The sequence below is a fragment of the Oncorhynchus kisutch genome, linkage group LG11 (genome assembly GCF_002021735.2).
Source record: "Oncorhynchus kisutch isolate 150728-3 linkage group LG11, Okis_V2, whole genome shotgun sequence".
NCBI classification, from domain to species: domain Eukaryota; kingdom Metazoa; phylum Chordata; class Actinopteri; order Salmoniformes; family Salmonidae; genus Oncorhynchus; species Oncorhynchus kisutch.
The window spans coordinates 15,247,685-15,272,920 of NC_034184.2; the positions used below are offsets into that span (position 1 = coordinate 15,247,685).

Sequence of the window (25,236 nt, forward strand, 5' to 3'; positions counted from 1 at the left end):
GACACGAGTGTGTCATCAACTTCTTGGAATGTTTCCAAGGTCATCTAAGGAGACTGCTCTCTCTCGTTTCTCTCTCCACACCTTTCTTCTCATCATCTTCCTCTCTCTCGCTCGCTCTCTCTTTCTCTCTCCTCGACCACCTCTACCCCCTCCCTCTCTCTTTCTCTCGCCTCGACCACCTCTACCCCCTCTCTCTCTCTTTCTCTCGCCTCGACCACCTCTACCCCCTCTCTCTCTCTTTCTCTCGCCTCGACCACCTCTACCTATCTTTTGATCTTTCTATTTTTTGCCCTCTCACAACCCTACTGCCCTCTCACTTTCTTTCTTTCTTTCTGAACGCTACCTTACCCTCTCTCTCTTCTCTCTCTATTTTCTCTCCTTCCCTGGTCTGATAAGTCGGTCATGGTCACAGCCCTGCCCTGTGTGTCCTTGTGTCCCTGGCTGTGCTGCCTGCTTTAATAGTGGAGCTCTGGGGCATTTGACACCTGGTGGCGTCTGGAGTCTTGTCCCTGTCCTAGGTGGCTGGGCTGCTGCTCTGTCCTCTAGTGGGGTCGGTCTAGTAGTATGTCGATGTTAGAGGGAAGGTTTTTCTCTGCGATATCGGTCGTAATCCTGACTTTATTTCGACCATGATTTCTCCTTATTATATTATCCAGAACTAGTGAAAACACACTGGAGAGTATTAGAATGACAGTGAACACAGTATATTTATTTCATATCAGGTTATATGGTGTATTTCTGATAGGTATTATTTCGACCTTAAGGGAACTCAAATATGGTCATACTAGATTGGTTTTCAATTTGTTCTACGGAATTCTCTGACCCAATTTATCAAAATATACAAACAACATGGTTATTGATGAGTAAATGAAAGGGGAAAGTAATTAAATGATCCAGAAAAGGTATACAGAGTTATCTTATCGATTACTGCAACAGAGGACGTTGATTACAGCAAAAGTCTTGTATGGAATACTGTGAAACAGGACTCAATTTGATTTGGTTTACAGAATACATGGGGGAGAGAGAGAGATGAGAGCGAGAATACAGAGAAACAAACCATTGTACTTCACACCTCTGAGGTTTTCACTTTATTTTATTAGAGAATTGAATCATGTCGAACAATGTTGCTTATCAAATTCACCATCGATTGAGGCAACCATTTTAGCTGCCCTATTTATTGATGGAGCAACAAAAACATTGTGGATCAAACGTGATTGTCAGCGTGTTTATTTAATGTCAGGGTTAGGGTTATTTTGGTTAGAGGGCCATAGGGATAGTCCTATGAGGTTCCGAGACAAAATGAGTAATATTATCTAACCGTTTCCTATCATCCTCGGTCACTGAGTCTACATGGAAACAGTCATGTAATGGACGGTACTGTATGTACTACGTTAATATTATGTAATCATACCCTTTAGTCCACGTGCCACAGACTCTGCTATGCTCTGTCCTCTCTCTCTCTCTCTCTCTCTCTCTCTCTCTCTCTCTCTCTCTCTCTCTCTCTCTCTCTCTCTCTCTCTCTCTCTACCCTCTCTCTCTCTCTCTCTCTCTCTCTCTCTCCCTCTCTCTGTTTTCCTCTCTTCCTGCTCCATTTGCTGTGTGGAGGGTTCAACTAAACCTAATCTGTCAGAGGGAGGGAGGGTGTGAGGGAGGGAGGGCTGGCATAGGGGCTAAGCGTCAAGCGGAGTGATGACTGGGCCCTCCAGGATTCCCTGCTCCTCACCTGTCTTCTGCTCTCCTTTTCCCCTCTCTCCCCCGTCTCTCTCCTCCTCTGCCTTAACACTGGGAATACAGTGGGCTCTGGGAGATTTGTCTTAGTGAGACACTGCTGATAGGATCTGTGTATAACAGGCAGCCCAGTGCTGGGTCTCTGATGAGGACTCAGGTGGTGCAGTGTTATTTCTGCTGAAGGCACAGCCTACTTTATCAACCCAACACACCACGGCACAGCATACACCAGAGAGCGGGATGGAGAGTAGGGAGAGGCAAAGAGAGAGAGAAAGAGAGAGAGTGATTGTGTGAGAGAGAGGGGGAAAAGCGAGAGAGAGAGAGACTAAGTGAGAAAGAGAGAGAGAGAGAGACTAAGTGAGAAAGAGAGAGAGAGAGAGACTAAGTGAGAAAGAGAGAGAGAGACTAAGTGAGAAAGAGAGAGAGTGATTGTGAGAGAGAGAGGGGGAAAAGCGAGAGAGAGAGAGACTAAGTGAGAAAGAGAGAGAGAGAGACTAAGTGAGAAAGAGAGAGAGAGAGAAAGAGAGAGAGAGACTAAGTGAGAAAGAGAGAGAGAGACTAAGTGAGAAAGAGAGAGAGAAAGAGAGAGACTAAGTGAGAAAGAGAGAGAGAGAGAAAGAGAGAGAGAGACTAAGTGAGAAAGAGAGAGAGAGACTAAGTGAGAAAGAGAGAGAGAGAGAGACTAAGTGAGAAAGAGAGAGAGAGACTAAGTGAGAAAGCGAGAGAGAGAGAGACTAAGTGAGAGAGAGAGAGAGAGACTAAGGAGAAAGAGAGAGAGAGAGAGAGAGAGAGAGAGAGAGAGAGAGAGAGAGAGAGAGAGAGAGAGAGAGAGAGATGAGAGAGAGAGAGAGAGAGAGAGAGAGAGAGAGAGAGAGAGAGGGGGAAAGTGTTTATTCACTTTCTTTATATTTACAAGTTGTGTACTAAGGTTTGAAGAGCCTGGTATTTCAACTGTATTCATTGTTAGTTGATTTGTAGGAGGCAGTCAATTTGAATGGTCTTGTTATGTAAAATGAAACGACTGTAGCCTCACACCATTGTGGAGCTGTGGAGCTATAGAGAGCTCTGCTGGCAGTGGAGAGAAATAGAGATCGGGAGGTAGGGAGGGAAACATTTATTTTTGTGTCTGTTTGGAGTACATAGACATGCTAGTCCAGGCTTGGTGAGGGGTGAGGAGGGTGGCAGGGTGATGGCAGGGTGATGTTGTGAGGGGGGAGAGGAGGGGGGACAGGGGAGGAGGTGGGATGTTGTGAGGAGGGAGAGGGAGGGGAGACAGGGGAGGAGGTGGGATGTTGTGAGGAGGGAGAGGGAGGGGAGACAGGGGAGGAGGTGGGATGTTGTGAGGAGGGAGAGGGAGGGGAGACAGGGGAGGAGGTGGGATGTTGTGAGGAGGGAGAGGGAGGGGAGACAGGGGAGGAGGTGGGATGTTGTGAGGAGGGAGAGGGAGGGGACAGCAGGAAAATGTTGAGAGGGAAGGAAGAGCAGAGGCAAGGTGAGTCGGGGTGAGGAAAGACATTTTGTGCAGAAGAGAGGAGAGCGGGGGAATGATGTTGTTGTGAGGGAGACGAATGATCATAGAGCGCTCTAAAAGCACTGCGACTGCTGCTGTTGACCTTGGGCGTCTGTGTGTGTGTGCTCTCTCCCTCTCTCTTCGAGCTTCTCTTGCTCGATCTCGATTGCTCTTCTCTCACTCTCTTCTTCTCTCTTTCTCTCTTTATATGCCTCTCTCACTCGATCTCTCTTTCGGCCTTTCTTGATATATCTCGCTACCTCACTCTTCTTCCTCTTTTCTCTCCCTCCATCACTCTCTCCAGACCTTCTTTTCCCCTCTCTATCTCTCTCTCTCTCCCTCCATCACTCTCTCCAGACCCTCTCTATCTCTCTCTCGCTCCCTCATCACTCTCTCCAGGCCCTCTATCTCTCCCTCTCCCTTCATCACTCTCTCCAGACCCTCTATCTCTCCTTCTCCCTCCATCACTCTCTCCCCCTCTCTATCTATCCTTCTCCCTCCATCACTCTCTCTCCCTCTCCCTCCATCACTCTCTCCAGACCCTCTATCTCTCCCTCCATCACTCTCTCCAGACCCTCTATCTCTCTCTCTCCAGACCCTCTATCTCTCCTTCTCCCTCCATCACTCTCTCCAGACCCTCTATCTCTCCATCACTCTCTCCAGACCGTCTATCTCTCCCTCTACCTCCATCACTCTCTCCAGACCCTCTATCGCTAACTCTCTCCAGACCCTCTATCTCTCCCTCTCCCTCCATCACTCTCTCCAGACCCTCTATCTCTCCCTCTCCCTCCATCACTCTCTCCAGACCCTCTATCTCTCTCTCTCCAGACCCTCTATCTCTCCTTCTCCCTCCATCACTCTCTCCAGACCCTCTATCTCTCTCTCCCTCCATCATTCTCTCCAGACCCTGCTATATGATTAATAGCAATGACGTTCAAATCGATAGTGGATTTGTAGAAACTGCGCTAAATAGATTAAATGTACTGGCAGCTATCCACTCGCTACTTTTGGCCAAAGCAGCACAATATTTATGATTAAGACATAATAGTTATTCTCAACACCACCAACTACCATAGCTCTGTTACGCTCAAAAGGTAGAGTGTTGGTTGAGAGAAGAGAGAGAAAGAGTGAGAGAAAGAGAGAGAATGGAAAAAGAGAGAGAGAAACAGAGAGGATATGAGAAAAGTGGAAGGAAGGAGAGAAGAGAGGAGACTCACAGACAGACGGGCTTCCTGCCTCCTAACATCAATATTTATTTATGTGTTTATTTGCTTAGTCCTGTTGTGTGCTTTTCACAAGCTGCTGTTTATATCCCACGATAGTTGTCATTTTTCTCATCTATTTACGCATCTGTGTGGGTGTGAGTGTGCTTCTGAGTGTGAATCTGTGATATGTGTGACTGTTCATTTGGGAAGATCAGCTGATGTAAACTTCACAGAATGAGAAGGGAGGGGTTAACAACAGTTTCAGTGTTTACCGTACAGATAGAATTAGGTGATCTGTGAAAGGCATGGGAAGCCTTCAGAATACGGTTGTTAGACAAAGGGTAGTGATTGTAAGCAAGCGGTTTAGTAGCAGTTCACTACAGACAGAAAAACTGGAACTTCTCAGGCCTGCTAGTATTCGGCTCACATTCCCATCCTACCCTCTACCTCCCTCCGTCACCTCCTCCCTCTCCCTCCTCCTCATCCCCCTTTTCCAGGACCTAGAGTTTATAGTGCAGAGCTCAGCTGTTCCTTGCTATACCCTGCTATTCCCAGCTTCTCAGCAGAACTAAGCCAGTACTGTCAAAGATGGAGAGACAGAGAGGATAGGAAGGGAAGAAGAGAGATAGAAGGGAGGAAGGGGGCCTCCCGAGTGGTGCAGCGGTCTAAGGCAATGCATCGCAGTGCTAGAGGCGTCACTACAGATTCGGGTTCGATCCAGGGCTGTGTCGCAGCCGGCTGGGAGACCCATGAGGCAGCGCACAATTGGCCCAGCATCGTCTGGGTTAGGGGAGGGTTTGGCTGGCCAGGATGTCCTTGTCCCAATGCGCTCTAGCGACTCCTGTGGCGGGCCGGGCACATGCATGCAGACCCTGTTGCTAGTTGTACAGTGTTTTCTCCAACACATTGGTGTAGCTGGCTTCCGGTTTAAGCGAGCAGTGCAAGAACCAGTGCAGCTTGGCAGGGTCGTGTTTTGGGTCGTGTTTTGGAGGACACATGGCTCTCGACCTTCGCCTCTCCCGAGTCCGTACGGGAGTTGCAGTGATGGGGCAAGACTGTAACTACAAATTAGATATCACGAAATTGGGGAGAAAAGGGGGTAAAAAGTACTACAATAAAAAGAAGAAGGAACATTGCTGTGGGGACATGCTTCCATTCAGCCACAAGAGCATTAGTGAAGTTGGGCACTGATGTTGGGTGATTAGGCCTGGCTTGCCTTCGGTGTTCCAATTCATCCCAAAGGTGTTCGATGAGGTTGAGGTCAGGGCTCTGTGCAGGCTAGTCAAGTTCTTCCACACCGAATTGTCTAGAATGTCATTGTATGCTGTAGCGTTAAGATTTCCCTTCACTGGAACTAGCCCAAACCATGGAAAACAGACCCAGACCATTATTCCTCCTCCACCAAACTTTACAGTTGGCACTATGCATTGGGCAGTGTTCTCCTGGCATCTGCCAAACCCAGAGGAGTCTGTTAGACTGCCAGGTGAAGCGTGATTGATCACTCCAGAGAACGTGTTTCTACTGCTGCAGAGTCCAATGACGGCAAGCTTTACATCACTCCAGCCAATGCTTGGCATTGCGCATAGTGATCTTAGGCTTGTGTGTGGCTGCGGTGCCATGGAAACCCATTTCATGAAGCTCCCAACGAACAGTTCTTGTGCTGACGTTGCTAGAAGAGGCAGTTTGGAAAGCGGTAGTGAGTGTTGCAACCGAGGACAGACGTTTTTTACGCACTGCACGCTTCAGCACTAAGCCGTCCCATTCTGTGAGCTTGTGTGACCTACCACTTTGCGGCTGAGCCATTGTTGCTCCTCGACATTACCACTTCACAATAACAGCACTTACAGTTGACCGGGAAAGATCTAGCAGGGCAGAAATTTGACAAACTGATTTGTTGGAAAGGTGGCATCCTATGACGGTGCCACGTTGAAAATCACTGACCTCTTCAGTAAGGCCATTCTACTGCCAGTGTTTGTCTATGGAGATTGCATGGCTGTGTGCTCAATTTTATACACCTGTTAGAAATTAGTTTGGCTGAAATAGCCGAATCCACTAATTTGAAGGGGTGTCCATATACTTTTGTATATATAGTGTAAATATAAAGAGAGAAGAGGGAAAAATATACAGTATGTGGTTGAAAATGCCTCTATCCAACCTGTCTAGTCCACTTACCCGTGAGTCACAAATTGCTCTGTGCTGAAAGATCATGACAGCAGGTATAGAGACAGGTAAATAGACTGCTCTACCCACCCGCTCTCTTACTTACATCTGGGTCGAAGGTCAAGAGTCAGAGGTTGTTACTTCCTTACTTGTGATTCACAAATTGTTCTGAAAGATTGTGACAGCAGGTAGTTTCAGAGTAAGGAAGAAAGAAAAAAAGAAAGAAAAACTTTGAGACCTCGGTCTGCACACCCACTCTGTTACTTTCATCTGGGTCAAAGGTCAAGAGTCAAAGGTTGTTACTTCCTGAATTTATTAGAGGTTGTTACAGTGTCATGACTCAGGGTCGTGGTCAGAGGCTGAAACGATTTGATAGAGGTCGGTTATGTTATTGTGCTTTCCGGTATTGCTAGGCCAGTGGTTTTCAACCGGTGTGCAGCGGCACAATGCTGTGCCTTGAGGAACTTTCATGTGTGTGCAACAAAACTTTCCTTTGTCACCAACAATTGGAACACTCAAGTATGAACATGAATGACATTGAACATTGAATGAGCGAGGATGAACACCCGTTAATATCATGTGTTTTTGTGCGACGTCACTAAATTCCTTATCAAATAAAAAAATACATATTACATATTTGTTAGGGAAGTAATGTAAAATCGAGGCTAGCCTTTTTTCTATAGTTATTATCATGAAATAGTCTACCATCCAAAATATGTTGTCATGTTAAACTACATACAATTGCAAAAAAACAAATCCTAGGGCCCCCAAACGAACAAAATGTAGCTTTCGGTGGTGCATTTACCGCATTGAAGAACTTTTGTCACAGAAAATAGTTGATTTGCAGTATGGATCAGACAGTTTGTGTAACCAACAGCTGACTGAGAGCAACCGGCACTTCATATGCCGTCAGACAATGTTAGAATCCAATCCAGTAGAGAGAGTCAGCCCTTCCTCCAACCTTTCTTTTGCCTTGTTAAAAATGTATCCAGTCCATCTATTTGGGCCTGGATCGATACATTGTGTTAACACAGAGGTTGCTGTTCATGTTCTGGCATAGCAGGGGTGATTAATAAGGACGTTAGCTGCTGTAGATTCAGCGACCTGTACCCCCCCCCCCACACACACACAGTCACGATCACGAACACGCTAATGAAAACCCACATACACACACAGTCACACACGCACACGCACACGCACACACACTCTCACGATCACGAATACGCTAATGAAAACCCACACACACGCACACACCGTCACGATCCCGCACACGCTAATGAAAATGCACATATATTTACATTGTACATTTTTGTTATTCAGAGCCACTCGTATCCAGTGTGACATACAGGTCATCTTAAGATAGCTCGGTGAGACAACCATATATCTCAGTCATTGTAAGTACAATTTCCCTCTAAAGTAGCTATCAGCAAAGTCAGTGCTAGAAGGAAAAAGTCAAGGCTGAGTGTTAGTTGTGGAGTTATTGAAGATACTCTTTAAAGAGGTAGGGTGTCCTAGCGTCAGGGGGAAGCTTGTTCCACCATTGGGGGTTGCCAGGAAAGAGAAGAGCTTTGACTGAGCTGAGTGGGAGCAGACCACCCACAGGGGTGGGAGGTCCAAGAGACCAGAGGTGGCAGAACGGAGCGCTCGGATTGGGGTGTAGGGTTTGAGCTTAGCCTGAAGTTAGGGAGGGGCAGTTCCTCTTGCTGCTCCGTAGGTAAGCACCATGGTCTTGTAGTGGACGTGAGCTTCGACTGGAAGCCAGTGGAGTCTGCGGAGGAGCGGGATGACATGGGAGAACTTGGGAAGGTTGAACACCAGGCGAGCTGTGGCGTTCTGGATAAGTTGCAGGGGTTTGATGGCACAAGCAGGGAGCCCAGCCAACAGAGAGTTGCAATAGTCCAGACCGGAGATGACGTGCCTGCATTAGAACCGAGGTCCTACACGTACACACACATGCTGACAATAACACACACAATCGCACACATGCACGCTCACAACACACACCCACTACCACGTTGATCAATACGTCATTAGTGCTGGCAGAGAGAGTGTCTGCCTTGTCTGCCTCCACTATCATTATCACCTCAGTGTAAATTGTTAGGGCTTTATTCTCCATTGTTGTGAGATTTACAGATCCATTATCACGTCGCTGTGTGTGATCCTTCACACTGTCCGCTATTCCCTCGACCACTGTATTTCTCACACACAGCAGTGTTTAGTTTTTTATACTTCTGTGTGCATGCGTGAGCATAAGCTTGAGCTCAGTTGTGCTCATGTGTGAATTAATACATGATCATGTGTGCATACCAAATTGGTGCTTCCTGGCTGTCTGTCTGTCTGTTAATAGTAACTTAGCTAACTCTGTCTTTCTGTCTCTCTGTCTCTTGGGCTCTCTCTCTGTCTCCTCAGGTTTCCCCAACGAGCCCGCGGCAAATATTGCCTTGGAGACAGTAAAGAGCTGGGTAAAGGAGAACCATGACAAGGTAGGACCTAGCTGGATTACTGTCTCAGACTTACTGTCTCTCCTACACACACTCTGTCTTCTCCTACTCTCTGGACAGGCTCTGAGCTGAGCCTAACTGGCATTAGAGTGCCGTCTCTAAGCCTGGGTGAAGTTCTACTGCTGGACTGAAATCCACTCAGTTGTGCGATCATGTGTCTCTTATTTTCTCATGTGTTGGCCTAGTCTTTTGGCCCGTGTTCCAATATCCACACTAGCTCACTACTACTTAGAATACATGACCAATACATTACTAAGTGGTATTCCAGTATGGATATATGCTAGTATGGACATTGGAACCCAGCTTTAGGGTTGAGATGGATTCACAGTGAAGGTAAACTGACCATGTAGAGACTGGCCAGCAGGAGAGAGAACTGGTACTACTGCAGACAGGTCATTTGTGATACAAGTCAGCAATCGACGTCCATCCATGTCTGAGGACGTTGGGAGATGACGTGGATGTCGGCCACTAGGGGCAACAGTGAGTGCTGTTACCTTCAAGTAGGTTTCGGTTTTGCTAGAGCTTTGTAGACGGGGATGGCTTAAGCATCTGCCTCTGATTCGAAAGGTTGCATGTTTGAATCCAGCAAAATAAAGTTATTTTTGATTTAAGCCTATCCCAAACCTTAACCCTTCCCTTAACCATTCTGAATTATGCCTGAACTTAACCCTAACCTTAACTTCTTGCGTCGAGCCATCCCGGATCCGGGATCGTGAATACAGCCTCAAGCTCATTACCATAACGCAACGTTAACTATTCATGAAAATCCTAAATGAAATGAAATGAATATGCTAGCTCTCAAGCTTAGCCTTTTGTTAACAACACTGTCATCTCAGATTTTCCAAATATGCTTCTCAACCATAGCAAAACAAGCATTTGTGTAACAGCTAGCGCAGCTAGCGTAGCATTTAGCGTTAGCATCAGCAGGCAACATTTTCACAAAAAACAGAAAATCATTCAAATAAAATCATTACCTTTGAAGAACTTCAGATGTTTTCAATGAGGAGACTCTCAGTTAGATAGCAAATGCTCAGTTTTTCCTGAAAGATTATTTGTTTAGGAGAAATTGCTCCGTTTGGTGCGTCACGTTTGGCTACCAAAAAAATACGAAAATATGAGTCTTCAAAACGCCAAACTTTTTTCCAAATTAACTCCATAATATCGACTGAAACATGGTAAACGTTGTTTAGAATCAATCCTCAAGGTGTTTTTCACATATCTCTTCATGATATATCGTTCGTTGAACGCCTCCTCTCTCCTCTCAATCACTGGAGGACACCGGGCGGACCCCTGGTAAATGTAGTGCTCTCATTCCCGGCGCATTCACAGACAATGGAAAACAGAGCTTCAAAAATTCTGCCCATTTCCTGGTTGAAGTTTCATCTTGGTTTCGCCTGTAGCATGAGTTCTGTGGCACTCACAGATAATATCTTTGCAGTTTTGGAAACCTTAGAGTGTTTTCTTTCCAAAGCTGCCAATTATATGCATAGTCAAGCATCTTTTCGTGACAAAATATTGCACTTAAAACGGGCACGTTTTTTTATCCATAAATTAAAAGAGCGCCCCCTATATCCAAGAAGTTAAGAATTTGTAGGTAATGCCTAAACTTAACCTTAAATCATTTGAAATTTGACGTTTGGAAAACTTTCAAATTTGACATTTGAGAAACATGATGAATGTCTAATTTTGATGTGAGACTATGAGAGCTTGTTGACTACGGATTCTGGTATCTCCTGGTGTGTCCTGGTATCTCCTGGTGTCTCCTTGTGTCTCCTGGTGTCTCTTGTTGTCTGCTGGTGTCCCCTGGTATCTCCTGGTGTCTCCTGGTATCTCCTGTTATCCTGATGATATATTTTGCTTCTCCTGGTGTCTCCTGGTATCTCCTGTTATCCTGATGATATATTTAGCTTCTCCTGGTGTCTCCTGGTGTCTACTAGTATTGTACTGGTATCCATTAGTTCTACTCTAACTACTGTACACATCTCCCGTAAATATCTAAAAGCAATCATTAGTAACCGCCTCACTTGGTCGCCCGTTCGTTTAGTGTGCGTCCTGCGTTCAGTATGCGTATCAAATTACATCTCAATCTGTACTCTAATCAGTCCTTAAATGCTCTGTTGACTTTTAAACGGTTCTGAGTTAGGAAGGCACTTGAAGTCATGCAGCAAGCCAAGAGGAAAATAAACACGTAAGATGACATAAACTGAAACTAATATGGTTAAATGAAACAAATGATAATGATGATGCAAGTTCAAGTAGTACGGGCTCAGACAGTGTGGAATGGAATGGTCCGTTCGTTCATTCATTCATGATTATAGACTAGTTTTGTCTTTACAATTCTGTCCTCACAAGTGGAAGCAGAAGGCTGATTTTGCTTGACTGCACTTGATAGAGTAATGTCTGCTGTATTTGTATAGTAACATGAATTAATGAATGCTCCTAGACTGACTGGTTTTGTCTTCACTAATCATGGAGAAGTAGAAGGAACTATCCTTGGTTAGCTGAACTTCATAGTGTTAGTTATACAGTGTATTTGTATGGGAATGATCATGTACCAGTATTCACACTGTATTTGTGTGTTAATGATTTGAACCAGTAGGTATTGTACTGGACTGAATGGACTGGCAGATAATGGTCAGTTAGAGATAATGGTCTTTTGACTGCTTCATGAACATTAGATGAGTCATTGTTTCACAGGTTGAAGGTACAGGAAGTCAAAGGACTTGGGCTGGCTGAACTTCACAATGTAGAGCAGGGTTTCTCATACTCGGTCCTGCATAGTGTAGGGCAGGTATTCCCAAACTGGGGGTACGCGCAATGCCGTCGGGGGGATGCCGAATAAAAATGTGATTCACATTCACACATTTTCAAACAATCCATTTCATTTTTCCAACAAGGCTATCCATTATGGTGAGTTTTTTTCTCTCGCCTGAGTAGCCTCGTTTCACTGCCAAAAATAAAATGAAACCATCTAGTGTTCAGCGAAATAACAACACAATGTTAAATACAGGTAGCCTAGTCAAATAATTAACATCCGATCACATTAACCGTTACTCTCTCACGGGAATTCCACTAACGATCTGTTTGTAGCTGAACGTAGCTGCTGCTCATTCCATTTGCTCGAAAATTGATAAATGGTTAAAAAAATAAGAGACACATACCAGCTCTACTGGTTGTACTGCTACTACCAGCAGTACTACACCTGCACCTGTCGATGACACAAGTTGTTCTGCTCCCACACATCCAATGCTAGCATCAGTAATTCTACATTTGTTGTTAGCCCAGCAAACATGGACACTGACAGTTGTGAATCTGATGCAGCCGAAGAGCTACTGCCCCCTTCCCCGGGAAAGCACCGAACAACAGACCGGGTCATTGGACCATCAAAGAGACGCAAATATGATGAGAACTACATTGATTTGGGGTTCACTTATATTAGGAGTAGTGCCTTTCCTCAGCCACAGTGTGTTATATGTGCAAAAGTACTATCTCACAACTCCATGAAACATTCACTCTTGTGCAGACATTTAGAAACACAACATGCTCATTTGAAAAATAAGCCACAGGAGTTTTTTGAGCAAGAATTAAGTTCACTTTCGAGTAGTAAGACATGTATAAAACCAACAGATACCATGAATGAGAAGGGTCTAGAAGCATCTTATATGGGGAGCTACCGAGTGGCTAGAACAGACAAGCCCCATACTATTGTGGAGGTCTTCATTCTTCCTGCTGCCATGGATATGGCTGGGACAATACTGGTGGAAAAGGCCCAAAAAACTGTACAGACAATGCCTTCATCAAACAACACTGTTTCACGACGCATCAGTGACACGGCAGGAGATGTTTTGAAACAATTACTGCTTCGCATCATACAAGCCAGTGAATTCTATGCATTACAGCTGGATGAGTCAACAGACATGGCAGGCCTGGCACAGCTCCTGGTATATGTCCTTTACGTTTATGGGGGGTAAATTAAGGAAGACATCCTCTTCTGCAAACCACTGGTAACCAGGACAACAGGAGAGGATATTTTTAAAGTACTGGACAGTTTTGTGACATCAAATGGACTTTGGTGGTCAAGATGTGTTGGTATCTGTACTGATGGCACAAACAGGGAGACAGAGTGGAGTGCTAACACGCGTGCAGGCAATTGCTCCCGACACCATTTGGGTTCACTGCAGTATCCACTGAGAGGCTCTTGCTGTCGAGGGAATGTCCGACAGCTTGAAAGATGTTTTTGACACTACAGTGAAAATGGTTAACTTTGTTAAAGCATTTTCTGCATTATGCAATGATATGGGCAGCGACCATGTAACGCTTTTACAACATACAGAAGTGCGCTGGTTATCAAAGGGCAAAGTATTGACACGTTTTTTTCTTATTGAGAGAAGAGCTTAAAGTTTTCTTTACTGACCATCATTTTCACTTGTCTGACTGCTTGCATGATGACGAGTTTTTCACAAGACTGGCCTATCTGGGTGATGTTTTTTCTTGCCTGAATGATCTGAATCTAGGATTACAGGGACTCTCCGCAACTATATTCAACGTGCGGGACAAAATTGAGGCTATGATTAAGAAGTTGGAGCTCTTCTCTGTCTGCATCAACAAGGACAACACACAGGTCTTTCCATCATTGTGTGATTTTTTGTGTGCAAATGAACTCAAGCTTACGGACAATAACAATGTGATACAGCGAAGCTCCTGAATGAGTTGGGTGTGCAATTACGCAGGTACTTTCCAGAAATGGATGACACAAACAATTGGATTCATTCTCCCTTTCATGCCCTGCCTCCAGTCCACTTACCGATATCTGAACCAGAGAGCCTCATCGAAATTGCAACAAGCAGTTTAGTAAAAATTTAATATAGTAAGAAGCCACTGCCAGATTTTTGGATTGGGCTGCGCTCAGAGGTAGCCTGCCTTGGTAAATCACGCAGTTAAGACACTGATGCCCTTTGCAACCGCGTACCTATGTGAGAGTGGATTTTTGGCCCTCACTAGCATGAAAACAAGCATGAAGACTAGCATGAAAACTAAATACAGGCACAGACTGTGGAAAATGATGTAAGACTGAGACTCTCTCCAATACAACCCAACATTGCAGAGTTCTGTGCATCCTTTCAAGCAAACCCTTCTCATTAACCTGTGGTGGGTTATTCACAATTTTTGATGAACAAATAACATTTTTTATGTAAGATGGCTAAATATAGAGTAAAACTAGGGGTGGCAGGGTAGCCTAGTGTTTAGAGTGTTGGACTAGTAACCGAAAGGTTGCAAGTTCGAATCCCTGAGCTGACAAGGTACAAATCTGTCGTTCTGCCACTGAACAGGCAGTTTAACCCACTGTTCCTAGGCCGTCATTGAAAATAAGAATTTGTTCTTAACTGACTTGCCTAGTAAAATAAATATTATTATTATTTGTGCCCTGGTCCTATAAGAGTTCTTTGTCACTTCCCACGAGCCGGGTTGTGACAGAAACTCATTCTTATGTTTAATAAATGTTTCGGATAGTGTGTGTGTGTGGCAGGCTTACAATGATGGCAAAAAACAACATTTGAGAGTTTGCTGACCCTGGTAGAGGGGGTACGCAGCTGGAGGTTGAATGTTTGAAGGGCAACGGGACTATAACAAGTTTGGGAACCACTGGTGTAGGTTTTTGACTGAATGTTAAGCTCTATCTGTATGGTAATGATATTCGAATGGACATGAGTCAATGTTTCTCAGGTGGAAGGTGCTGTACATATGCTGTGGAGGAAGTAAAAGGCCTTTGGCTGGCTAAACTTCAAAGTGTAAGTTCTACTGTATTTAAATTGATATGATCTGTAGGGTATTTGACTAAGGATGCATCCCAAATGGCACCATATTCCCTATATAATGTACTACTTTTGATCATCCCTATGGGCCCTGGTCAAAGGTAATGCTATATAAAGGGAGTAGGGAGCCATTTGGGACACAGAATAAGTTCTACTGTATTTGAATGCTAATGATATTCGAATGGATTGGCAGATAATAGTCTCTTGGCAGCAAACAAGCTGAGTCATCATTGAACATGACTCTCAGGTTGAAAGGTATAATACATGACTGGGAATAGTGAATTCTGACTATCTTCCATTGTAATGCACTCTGACACACACACACGAACACTCACACACACGCGCACACACACAGAATAGTGAATTCTGACTATCTTCCATTGTAATGCACTCTGACACACACACACGAACACTCACACACACGCGCACACACACAGAATAGTGAATTCTGACTATCTTCCATTGTAATGCACTCTGACACACACACACGAACACGCACAGACTCGCACACACACAGAATAGTGAATTCTGACTATCTTCCATTGTAATGCACTCTGACACACACACACGAACACGCACACACTTGCACACACACAGAATAGTGAATTCTGACTATCTTCCATTGTAATGCACTCTGACACACACACACGAACACGCACACACACGCGCACACACACAGAATAGTGAATTCTGACTATCTTCCATTGTAATGCACTCTGACACACACGCACGAACACGCACACACACACGCACACACACAGAATAGTGAAATTTAACTCCCTCTCATTGTAATGCACTTTAGCTCTTCTAGCTGAGGCAAGCTGAATATGATGATGATGGGTATGTAAATGTAAAAGACCAAGTCTGAACCCCATATGGCACCCTATTCCCTATGGGCCCTGGTCAGAAGTAGTGCACTACGTATAAAATAGGGTGCCATTAGGGACACAGTAAAAAACCTAGCTACTCGACATGTATATTCTATTTTGCATATGTGGGGCTAAGACCACTCTAGCCCTTTTCCCTAATGTAGGGCACTACCTCTGAACAGAGTCCTGTGGGCTCTGGTCAAACGTAGTGAGCTATAAAGGGAATAGGGTGCCATTTGCTGCAGTAAATATTGAAGGGAAAGCCCAATATAAAACCCACTGAGTTTTCTGTATTACAGGTTCATCATAATGACTTACAGACCTCATATGTACCGTTCTGTATTGCATTTACAGACTCATATTTAGGCCTACGACATATCTCAGATAGCTGCCTGTCTGTATAACAGGTACATCATAAGGCCTAACACATCTCATAGCTATACGTTTCTGTATTGCAGGCGTGTCCTAGCTACCTCATTACCCAGAGACAGACAATAACAGGCTTACTGATGTCTACTTGTCTGTTTGCCTGTCTCACTGTCAGCTTATCTTGGCATAAAGATGAAAACACAAACACTCTCTACGATTGAGTGGTTTGTGATCCCTCCAATAGCTATTTTCCTCCAATCTCCTGGAGTTGGCTAGTACAAATAAGTCAACATCCTAGTGACTGTGCAAGAATCCATATATCTTCCCATTCATTTTCTTTTATCTTGGAGTGGCGGAGTGTGTACTGTTTTCTGTATTACATCATGGTGTCCTAAAATGTTCACTGGCTCTTCATAAGACCGAAGACATATCTTAGTCAGTGACAGTAAATAACAGGCTTACTGATGCCTGCCCATCTCACAGTCAGCTTATCATGGCATTGATGCTACAATAGCTATTTTACCGTCTCATGATGTTAGTATAGTCCGTCTCAGAAAAGGAGGACTGAACTAACATCCCTACAATGTTATTTGATGTAACATGTTTGACATACTACATTATTTGCAAAAGCTTCTCCATATAAGCCTATATTTTCCATTCATGTTATTTTATCTAGGAGTGGGAATGGGCTTCAGTCAGTGGAGGCTGCTGAGGGGAGGACGGCTTATAGTAATGGCTGGAATGGAGTCAATGGAATGGTATCAAACACATCAAACACGTGGTTTCCATGTGGTAGATAGCATTCCGTTGACTCTATTTGTGCCATTGACAATGAGCCGTCCTCCCCTCAGCAGCCTCCACTGGCCTCAATAGCTATTTTACTCCCATCTCATGGTGTTATCTAGAAAATGATACTAACATCCCATACGATTGTAAATGAATGAAGTTATTTTGAAAGCATGTCCATGTAGGTCTATATTTCCATTCATGTTATTTTATTGTGGAGTGGCCTGTCTGGTGTCCTATTTAAAGTGACAGAGTCTAGCATCGATCAATCTTGGTTCCGCAGTGACTGATGATAACCTTCTAAAGGTCACAGCTATTGACTACGTCACCAGGGGTAATCTCTGTCACAGTGGCTAGATACAACTGCTAAATTAACCCATGAGCTGTATACCTACCACAGCATTGTATAGTGTGATAACTGCGTCCCAAATGACACCTTATTCCCTATGTAGTGCACTACTTTTGACCAGGGCCTATAGGGGAATAGGTGTGTAATGTTATAGCTGCAGTGAAACAACACTACACATCTATCTAATGAATTATATTGCTACTACTGCATGTTGATGTGTTAAGGAATGGTTGTAGCAGTTGTCCTTCTTTGCCTGGTGATTTCTACAAGGTGGCTTATAACCGCCTGTAAATATTCAGATAAACTGACTGTTGTGGTTGTTCTATCACTTTAACTCTCAGGGTTTCTGCTGGATTCAATGAAAATGAGACATGAGGAGGCAGAAATAATATGATTTGTGTCTTTATGTGGGATGAATCCCCTATGGGAGGACCTTACCGGTGAAGCTGCTGGGTCCAGACAGGATTTATACTCTGCCAGTGAAGAAAGGGCACATTCCAAATGACTCATTTGAAAATATGTTTCATGAATGTAATGTATGTTTCAGTAATATTTATTCTCACCATGTGTGTTTAATCAGGTTTGACCATAGCCCATGTCTACAGTAGATACTGAAATAGAACATTCTCCCACTTAAGATTTCCTTAGCTTTTTCCCCTCATTCTTGTCAGTGAAGAATAATCTACTATAAAACAGCATCATATACATGTTGAAGTGTGAGCTGTCTAATGGGTTAACAATGATGTTAGCATGGCCTGGTAAATTGTACCTTCAGCTTTATAATTACACCCTGAGTTTATGTCTAATATATCAACGTAAAGTTTAGGTTCAATATGTCACACCCTCAGTCAACATGATGAATAGCTGACACATGACCTTCAGAGGGGAGTGAAGTGTGGGTGGGGGTGAGGGAGGTAATGTGGGCTGTGTGTGGTGTGTGTGTTTGTGTGTGGTGGGGTGTGTGTGTGTGGTGGGGGTGGTGTGTGTGTGTGTGTGGTGGGGGTGGTGTGTGTGTGTGGTGTTGGGTGGTGTGTGTTTTTTTGTGTGTGTGTGTGTGTTTGGGTGGGGTGTGTGTGTGTGTGGCGGAGTGTATGTGTGTGGTGGGGGTGGTGTGTGTGTGTGTGTGTGTGCGTGGTGGGGTGTGTGTGTGTGTGTGTGTGTGTGTGGTGGGGTGTGCGTGTGTGTGTGTGTGGTGGGTGTGTGTGTGTGTGTGTGTGTGCTAAGAGGAAAGGGGCAGAATTAAGCTTGTAGACAGCATCTTATGGTGTAGGGAAAGTACTGGCTACATGTAATGTCACATCCTCAGAGGTGTCCCAGTGAGCAATAGGGATGTTTGTCAAGTACAATTTGTTTGTTGCCATTTTCATTGTCAAACATTTTCCTACATTTCAGGCATTGTATTCTTCCCCTCGTGTGCTTCATGGAGGCAAATAGAGATCTGGATCAAAAGGCACAGGACAAAAGTTCAGCAGATAACACGTGTCCCGTGGTCATGCATGTAGACCCCAGAGCCAGGATGTGAGAGGGAGAGAGATATGTGGGGCACAGTTTGCTATGCATGACTACAATAGGATTAGATTGCTTCCCAGCCCCTTCCTCTGTCAACTGCTGTTTTGTATATATATATATACACACACACACACACACACACACACACACACACACACACACACACACACACACACACACACACACACACACACACACACACACACACACACACACACACACACACACACACACACACACACACACACACACACACACACACACACACACACACTGTGTCCCTACAGTCTAGTGTGTTTCAGGACCATGATAAGGCCTCTGTACTGGAGGATAATACTATTGAAGCTGAATCACTCACTACACAATGGTCTGGCCCACAATCAGACATTTTGGGGTGCTACCAGGGGTATAGACGACTGTGTGGGGGTGTGTGTGTGCATGTGTGTGTCCGTGTGTGTGGGCGTGTGAGTTCAAAGAACAATGACCTTGCAGCACTCCAACCACACCTTAATAGTGTTTTTTTTCTGTGCCATTCTTGTACAAGGAGGAAAGGAGAGGCTGGAGAGTGATTGATTAACAGTGAGTTTATCTCCTTGGCCAGAACACTGTAGCTCCCTGCAATCCACCTTTTCCTTCCATAGCCACACAAAGGCTCCTAGTGCCGGAGTGAAATTTCCCCCATAACAGTATTTGTGTGGCTTTAGAATAAACAGCCTACCAGTGGCCAGACAGAGCAGATCCTTACATCTAAAAGAGCCCTAAGTGCTGTGTGTGTGTGTGTGTGTGTGTGTGTGTGTGTGTGTGTGTGTGTGTGTGTGTGTGTGTGTGTGTGTGTGTGTGTGTGTGTGTGTGTGTGTGTGTGTGTGTGTGCATCCTGGGTGAAGACATGGTCCTTTAGATCACAGAGGATCAAAGCAAATTGGATAGAAGCCCCATGTATTTCCTGTGTTGTCCACTGATCACACACACACACACACACACACACACACACACACACACACACACACACACACACACACACACACACACAAACAGTTCCTGTTCCTCTACCCGTTCCCTCCTGTTCATATGATCCTCTAGCCTGTCCCTCCTGTTCATAAGTTCCTCTAGCCGTTTCCTCCTGTTCATATGTTCCTCTAGCCGTTTCCTCCTGTTCACATGTTCCTCTAGCCGTTTCCTCCTGTTCATATGTTCCTCTAGCCGTTTCCTCCTGTTCATAAGTTCCTCTAGCCGTTTCCTCCTATTCATATGTTCCTCTAGTCGTTCCCTCCTGTTCATAAGTTCCTCTAGCCGTTTCCTCCTGTTCATAAGTTCCTCTAGCCGTTTCCTCCTGTTCATATGTTCCTCTAGTCGTTCCCTCCTGTTCATAAGTTCCTCTAGCCGTTTCCTCCTGTTCATAAGTTCCTCTAGCCGTTTCCTCCTGTTCATAAGTTCCTCTAGCCGTTTCCTCCTGTTCATAAGTTCCTCTAGCCGTTTCCTCCTGTTCATAAGTTCCTCTAGCCGTTTCCTCCTGCCATACGTTTTTCTCATCTAATTCTGTTTAATTCAGCCTTACCCAAGTTTAACAGTTGAAAATGTGGTGTGACACTTTATTTGGCTGCCGCCGATCTGTTCTTGATGGGCAAGCCAACGTTGCAATTAACATTTCTAAGTTTGGAAGCTCAAACACACATACACACAAACACACGCACACACCCACACGTTTGGAAAAGAGCCCAGTCACCATCACATCACTACCACTGGGCACATCAGATTCAGTAATATACAGTCCAATGCTGGATCCGGCTGTTCTGATGTGGACTCAGAAATCTCTTCACCTTTCAAACGGACATCCCTCTATTTTAGGGCTGTAGTATTAAGCACTGGGGACGCTGGTGCCAATGGCACCACGTTTACACCATTTCTCTGTACCTTGAATTATTTATTTACTTTCTTTCTGTGTTTGTCAGGTAATGTATCCTATTTCTCAACCAGCAACATGGGCAAACATGACTGATATAAATACATTTGTTATTTTATGACTGTTTTCCGCTGTCTGAGTAAATATACGTTTAGGATGCAGTTGAGGATGTCAAGGCAGTATAATGTGACAGTGGGGCGGCATTCATTGTCATTTAAGTTGAATAAGATGGATGGTCAACGTTATCACTGCTCTACAGTGTACGTCACCTGTTGAGAATGAATGGCAGATGGGATTTTTTACTATAGTTTAGAATAGATTAGAATAAGAATGAAATAGAATAATACCCCAGACCCCATAGAAACACAGACACAAACATAGACAGACACACACACACCAAACACACAAATAAGGATACGAATCCAAGATGGCGCCGATAGACATGGCCGCCTAGTTTCAGGCTCCTAAGCAACTTTGCAGTATTTTGTTTTTTTAATTGTTATTTCTCATGTTATTAGCCCAGAACGTTACTTGCGTTATTACATACAGCTGGAAATAACTTTGGGATATCAGAGAGGCGGTAACATTTCGACCAGGAATACGACTTTCCTGAATTGGATCCTTTGTTCGTACCTTTCAAGGCGATTGAACGCAGCCCAGAGGCTGCTCTAAGACGCTGCCGGCGTAGAAGAGGTATTCGGAGTAGACCATTTTTGTGTGACTCAGGAGGCATGCACGCCATCAAACCACTTCAAATCAAATGTCTTTATATAGCCCTTCGTACATCAGCTGATATCTCTAAGTGCTGAACAGAAACACAGCTTAAAACCCCAAACAGCAAGCAATGCAGGTGTAGAAGCACGGTGGCTAGTAAAACCTCCCTAGAAAGGCCAAAACCTAGGAAGAAACCTAGAGAGGAACCAGGCTATGAGTTGTAGCCAGTCCTCTTCTGGCTGTACCGGGTGGAGATTATAACAGAACATGGCCAAGATGTTCAAATGTTCATAAATGACCAGCATGGTCAAATAATAATAATCACAGTAGTTGTCGAGGTTGCAGCAAGTCAGCACCTCAGGAGTAATTGTCAGTTGGCTTTTCATAGCCGATCATTAAGAGTATCTCTACCACTCCTGCTGTCTCTAGAGAGTTGAAAACAGCAGGTCTGGGACAGGCAGCACGTCTGGTGAACAGGTCAGGATTCCATAGCCGCAGGCAGAACAGTTGAAACTGGAGCAGCAGCACCTCCAGGTGGACTGGGGACAGCAAGGAGTCATCATGCCAGGTAGTCCTGAGGCATGGTCCTAGGTCTCAGGTCTTCTGGGAGAGAGAAAGGAAGAGAGAAAGAGAGAACTAGAGAGAGCATACTTAAATTCACACAGGACACCGGATAAGACAGGAGAAGTAACTCCAGATACAACAAACTGACCCTAGCCCCCCGACACATGAACTACTGCAGCATAAATACTGGAGGCTGAGACAGGAGGGGTCAGAAAACACTGTGGCCCCATCCGATGATACCCCCGGACAGGGCCAAACAGGAAGGATATAACCCCACCCACTTTGCCAAAGCACAGCCCCCACACCACTAGAGGGATATCTTCAACCACCAACTTACCATCCTGAGACAAGGCCGAGTATAGCCCACAAAGAACTCCGCCACGGCACAACCCAAGGGGGGGGCACCAACCCAGACAGGAAGATCACATCAGTGACTCAACCCACTGAAGTGACGCACCCCTCCTAGGGACGGCATGAAAGAGCACCAGTAAGCCAGTGACTCAGCCCCTGTAATAGGGTTAGAGGCAGAGAATCCCAGCGGAAAGAGGGGAACCAGGCAGAGACAACAAGGGCGGTTTGTTGCTCCAGAGCCTTTCCGTTCACCTTCACACTCCTGGGCCAGACTACACTCAATCATATGACCCACTGAAGAGATGAGTCTTCAGTAAAGACTTAAAGGTTGAGACCGAGTCTGCGTCTCTCACATGGGTAGGCAGACCATTCCATAAAAATGGAGCTCTATAGGAGAAAGCCCTGCCTCCAGCTGTTTGCTTAGAAATTCTAGGGACAATTAGGAGGCCTGCGTCTTGTGTCCGTTGAGTACGTGTAGGTATGTACGGCAGGACCAAATCAGAGAGATAGGTAGGAGCAAGCTCATGTAATGCTTTGTATGTTATCAGTAAAACCTTGAAATCAGCCCTTGCCTTGACAGGAAGCCAGTGTAGGGAGGCTAGCACTGGAGTAATATGATCAAATTTTTGGGTTCTAGTCAGGATTCTAGCAGCCGTATTTAGCACTAACTGAAGTTTTTTTAGTGCTTTATCCGGGTAGCATGAAAGTAGAGCATTGCAGTAGTCTAACCTAGAAGTGACAAAAGCATGGATTCATTTTTCTGCATCATTTTTGGACAGAAAGTTTTGTGATTTTTGCAATGTTACGTAGATGGAAAAAAGCTGTCCTTGAAACAGTCTTGATATGTTCGTCAAAAGAGAGATCAGGGTCCAGAGTAACGCCGAGGTCCTTCACAGTTTTATTTGAGACGACTGTACAGCCATGAAGATTAAGAACAGAAAGCAGCTCTTTCAGTAGTTTAGTTGGAATAGGATCCAGTATGCAGCTTGAAGGTTTAGAGGCAATGATTATTTTCATCATTGTGTCAAGAGATATAGTACTAAAACACTTGAGTGTCTCTCTTGATCCTAGGTCCTGGCAGAGTTGTGCAGACTCAGGACAACTGAGCTTTGAAGGAATACGCAGATTTTAAGAGGAGTCTGTAATTTTCTTACTAATAATCATGATCTTTTCCTCAAAGAAGTGAGTACACCCCTAAGTGAAAATGTCCAAATTGGGCCAAATTTTGACATTTTTACTTAGGGGTGTACTCACTTTTGTTGCCAGTGGTTTAGACATTAATGGCTGTGTGTTGAGTTATTTTGAGGGGACAGCAAATTTACACTGTTATACAAGCTGTACACTCACTACTTTACATTGTAGCAAAGTGTCATTTCTTCAGTGTTGTCACATGAAAAGATATACTCAAATATTTACAAAAATGTGAGAGGTGTACTCACTATTGTGATATACTGTATATAGTGTGGTGAAGAAGGCGCAACAGTGCCTCTAAAGCCTAAGCAAGCTGAAAAAATGTGGATTGACCCCTAAGACCCTCACAAACTTTTACAGATGCACCACTGAGAGCATCCTTTCGAGAGCATCCTTCCTTTCACACACACACACACACACGCACAGTTACATGTTTTACATCACATCAGAAGCATGTTAATCAGGCTGTGAGCCAGCTCTCTGCCTCAAGTACTTCTATATAGGAAATCAAGTTGTCACTACAGAGGGATACTGTACTGCAGAATCTGCATCACAAATGGCACCCTATTCTCTACATAGTGCATTATTTTGACCAGAGCCCTATCAAAAGTAGTTCACTATTTAGGGAAAAGGGTGCCATTCCGGGTGCAGGCAGACTATAAGGTTGAAGACGTGTAGAACAGGTAAAGAGAGATGCTGTGGCTCTCTGTTTCCCGCTGTGTTGCTGTATATCCCCTGTGGATTGAACATACATTAGCTCTGGCCAACAGAGAGAGAGAGAGAGAGAGAGAGAGTGAGAGAGGGAGAGAGAGAGAGAGAGAGAGAGAGAGAGAGAGAGAGAGAGAGAGAGACAGAGAGAGAGAGAGAGACACAGAGAGAGAGAGAGAGAGAGAGAGAGAGAGAGAGAGAGATTGATCTGAGCTGATCATGCCCTGCGGAGGCTGATATAGTACGATACGAGGCTGATGGGTTGTATGCGATTAGCATGGCGTTCAAAGGCTGGAGCTGGTCTTTTGAAGTTAGCGCCGTCTCCTCCCTTTGAACCATTGCCACTCTGTGTGTTTGTGTGCACACGCATGTGTGTGTGTGTCGCAGTGAGCGGGGAGGTGGGGAAACGGGGTCAGATCTGATGCTGAGAGACATGAGTAAACACTGAACACCCAGCTTAGGCCTGAACACTGCTCAGTTACACTCCCACTGTAACAATAGGATGGAGGAGAGGTGGGATATTGAACACCACCCAGTCTCAGATGGTAACATTAGGCTGGAGGAGAGGTGGGATATTGAACACCACCCAGTCTCAGATGGTAACATTAGGCTGGAGGAGAGGTGGGGTATTGAACACAACCCAGTCTCAGATGGTAACATTAGGATAGAGGAGAGGTGGGATATTGAACACCACCCAGTCTCAGATGGTAACATTAGGCTGGAGGAGAGTTGGAATATTGAACACCACCCAGTCTCAGACTGTAACATTAGGATGGAGGAGAGTTGGGGTATTGAACACCACCCAGTCTGAGACTGTAACATTAGGATGGAGGAGAGTTGGGGTATTGAACACCACCCAGTCTGAGACTGTACCTTTAGGATGGAGGAGAGGTGGGGTATTGAACACCACCCAGTCTCAGACTGTAACATTAGGATGGAGGAGAGGTGGGGTATTGAACACCACCCAGTCTGAGACTGTAACATTAGGATGGAGGAGAGTTGGGGTATT

The 25,236-nt window shown here is 44.8% G+C and overlaps 1 protein-coding gene across 1 annotated transcript in view; it reads left to right on the forward strand.

Moving 5' to 3' along the window:
* LOC109898925 (mono-ADP ribosylhydrolase 2) overlaps positions 1-25,236 on the forward strand; it is a 722,140-nt gene that overhangs the window by 464,054 nt on the left and 232,850 nt on the right. The window contains exon 5 of the mRNA XM_031836489.1: positions 9,013-9,086. Within this exon, the coding sequence (XP_031692349.1) occupies positions 9,013-9,086 (74 nt within the window). The remainder of the gene's footprint in view (positions 1-9,012; positions 9,087-25,236) is intronic.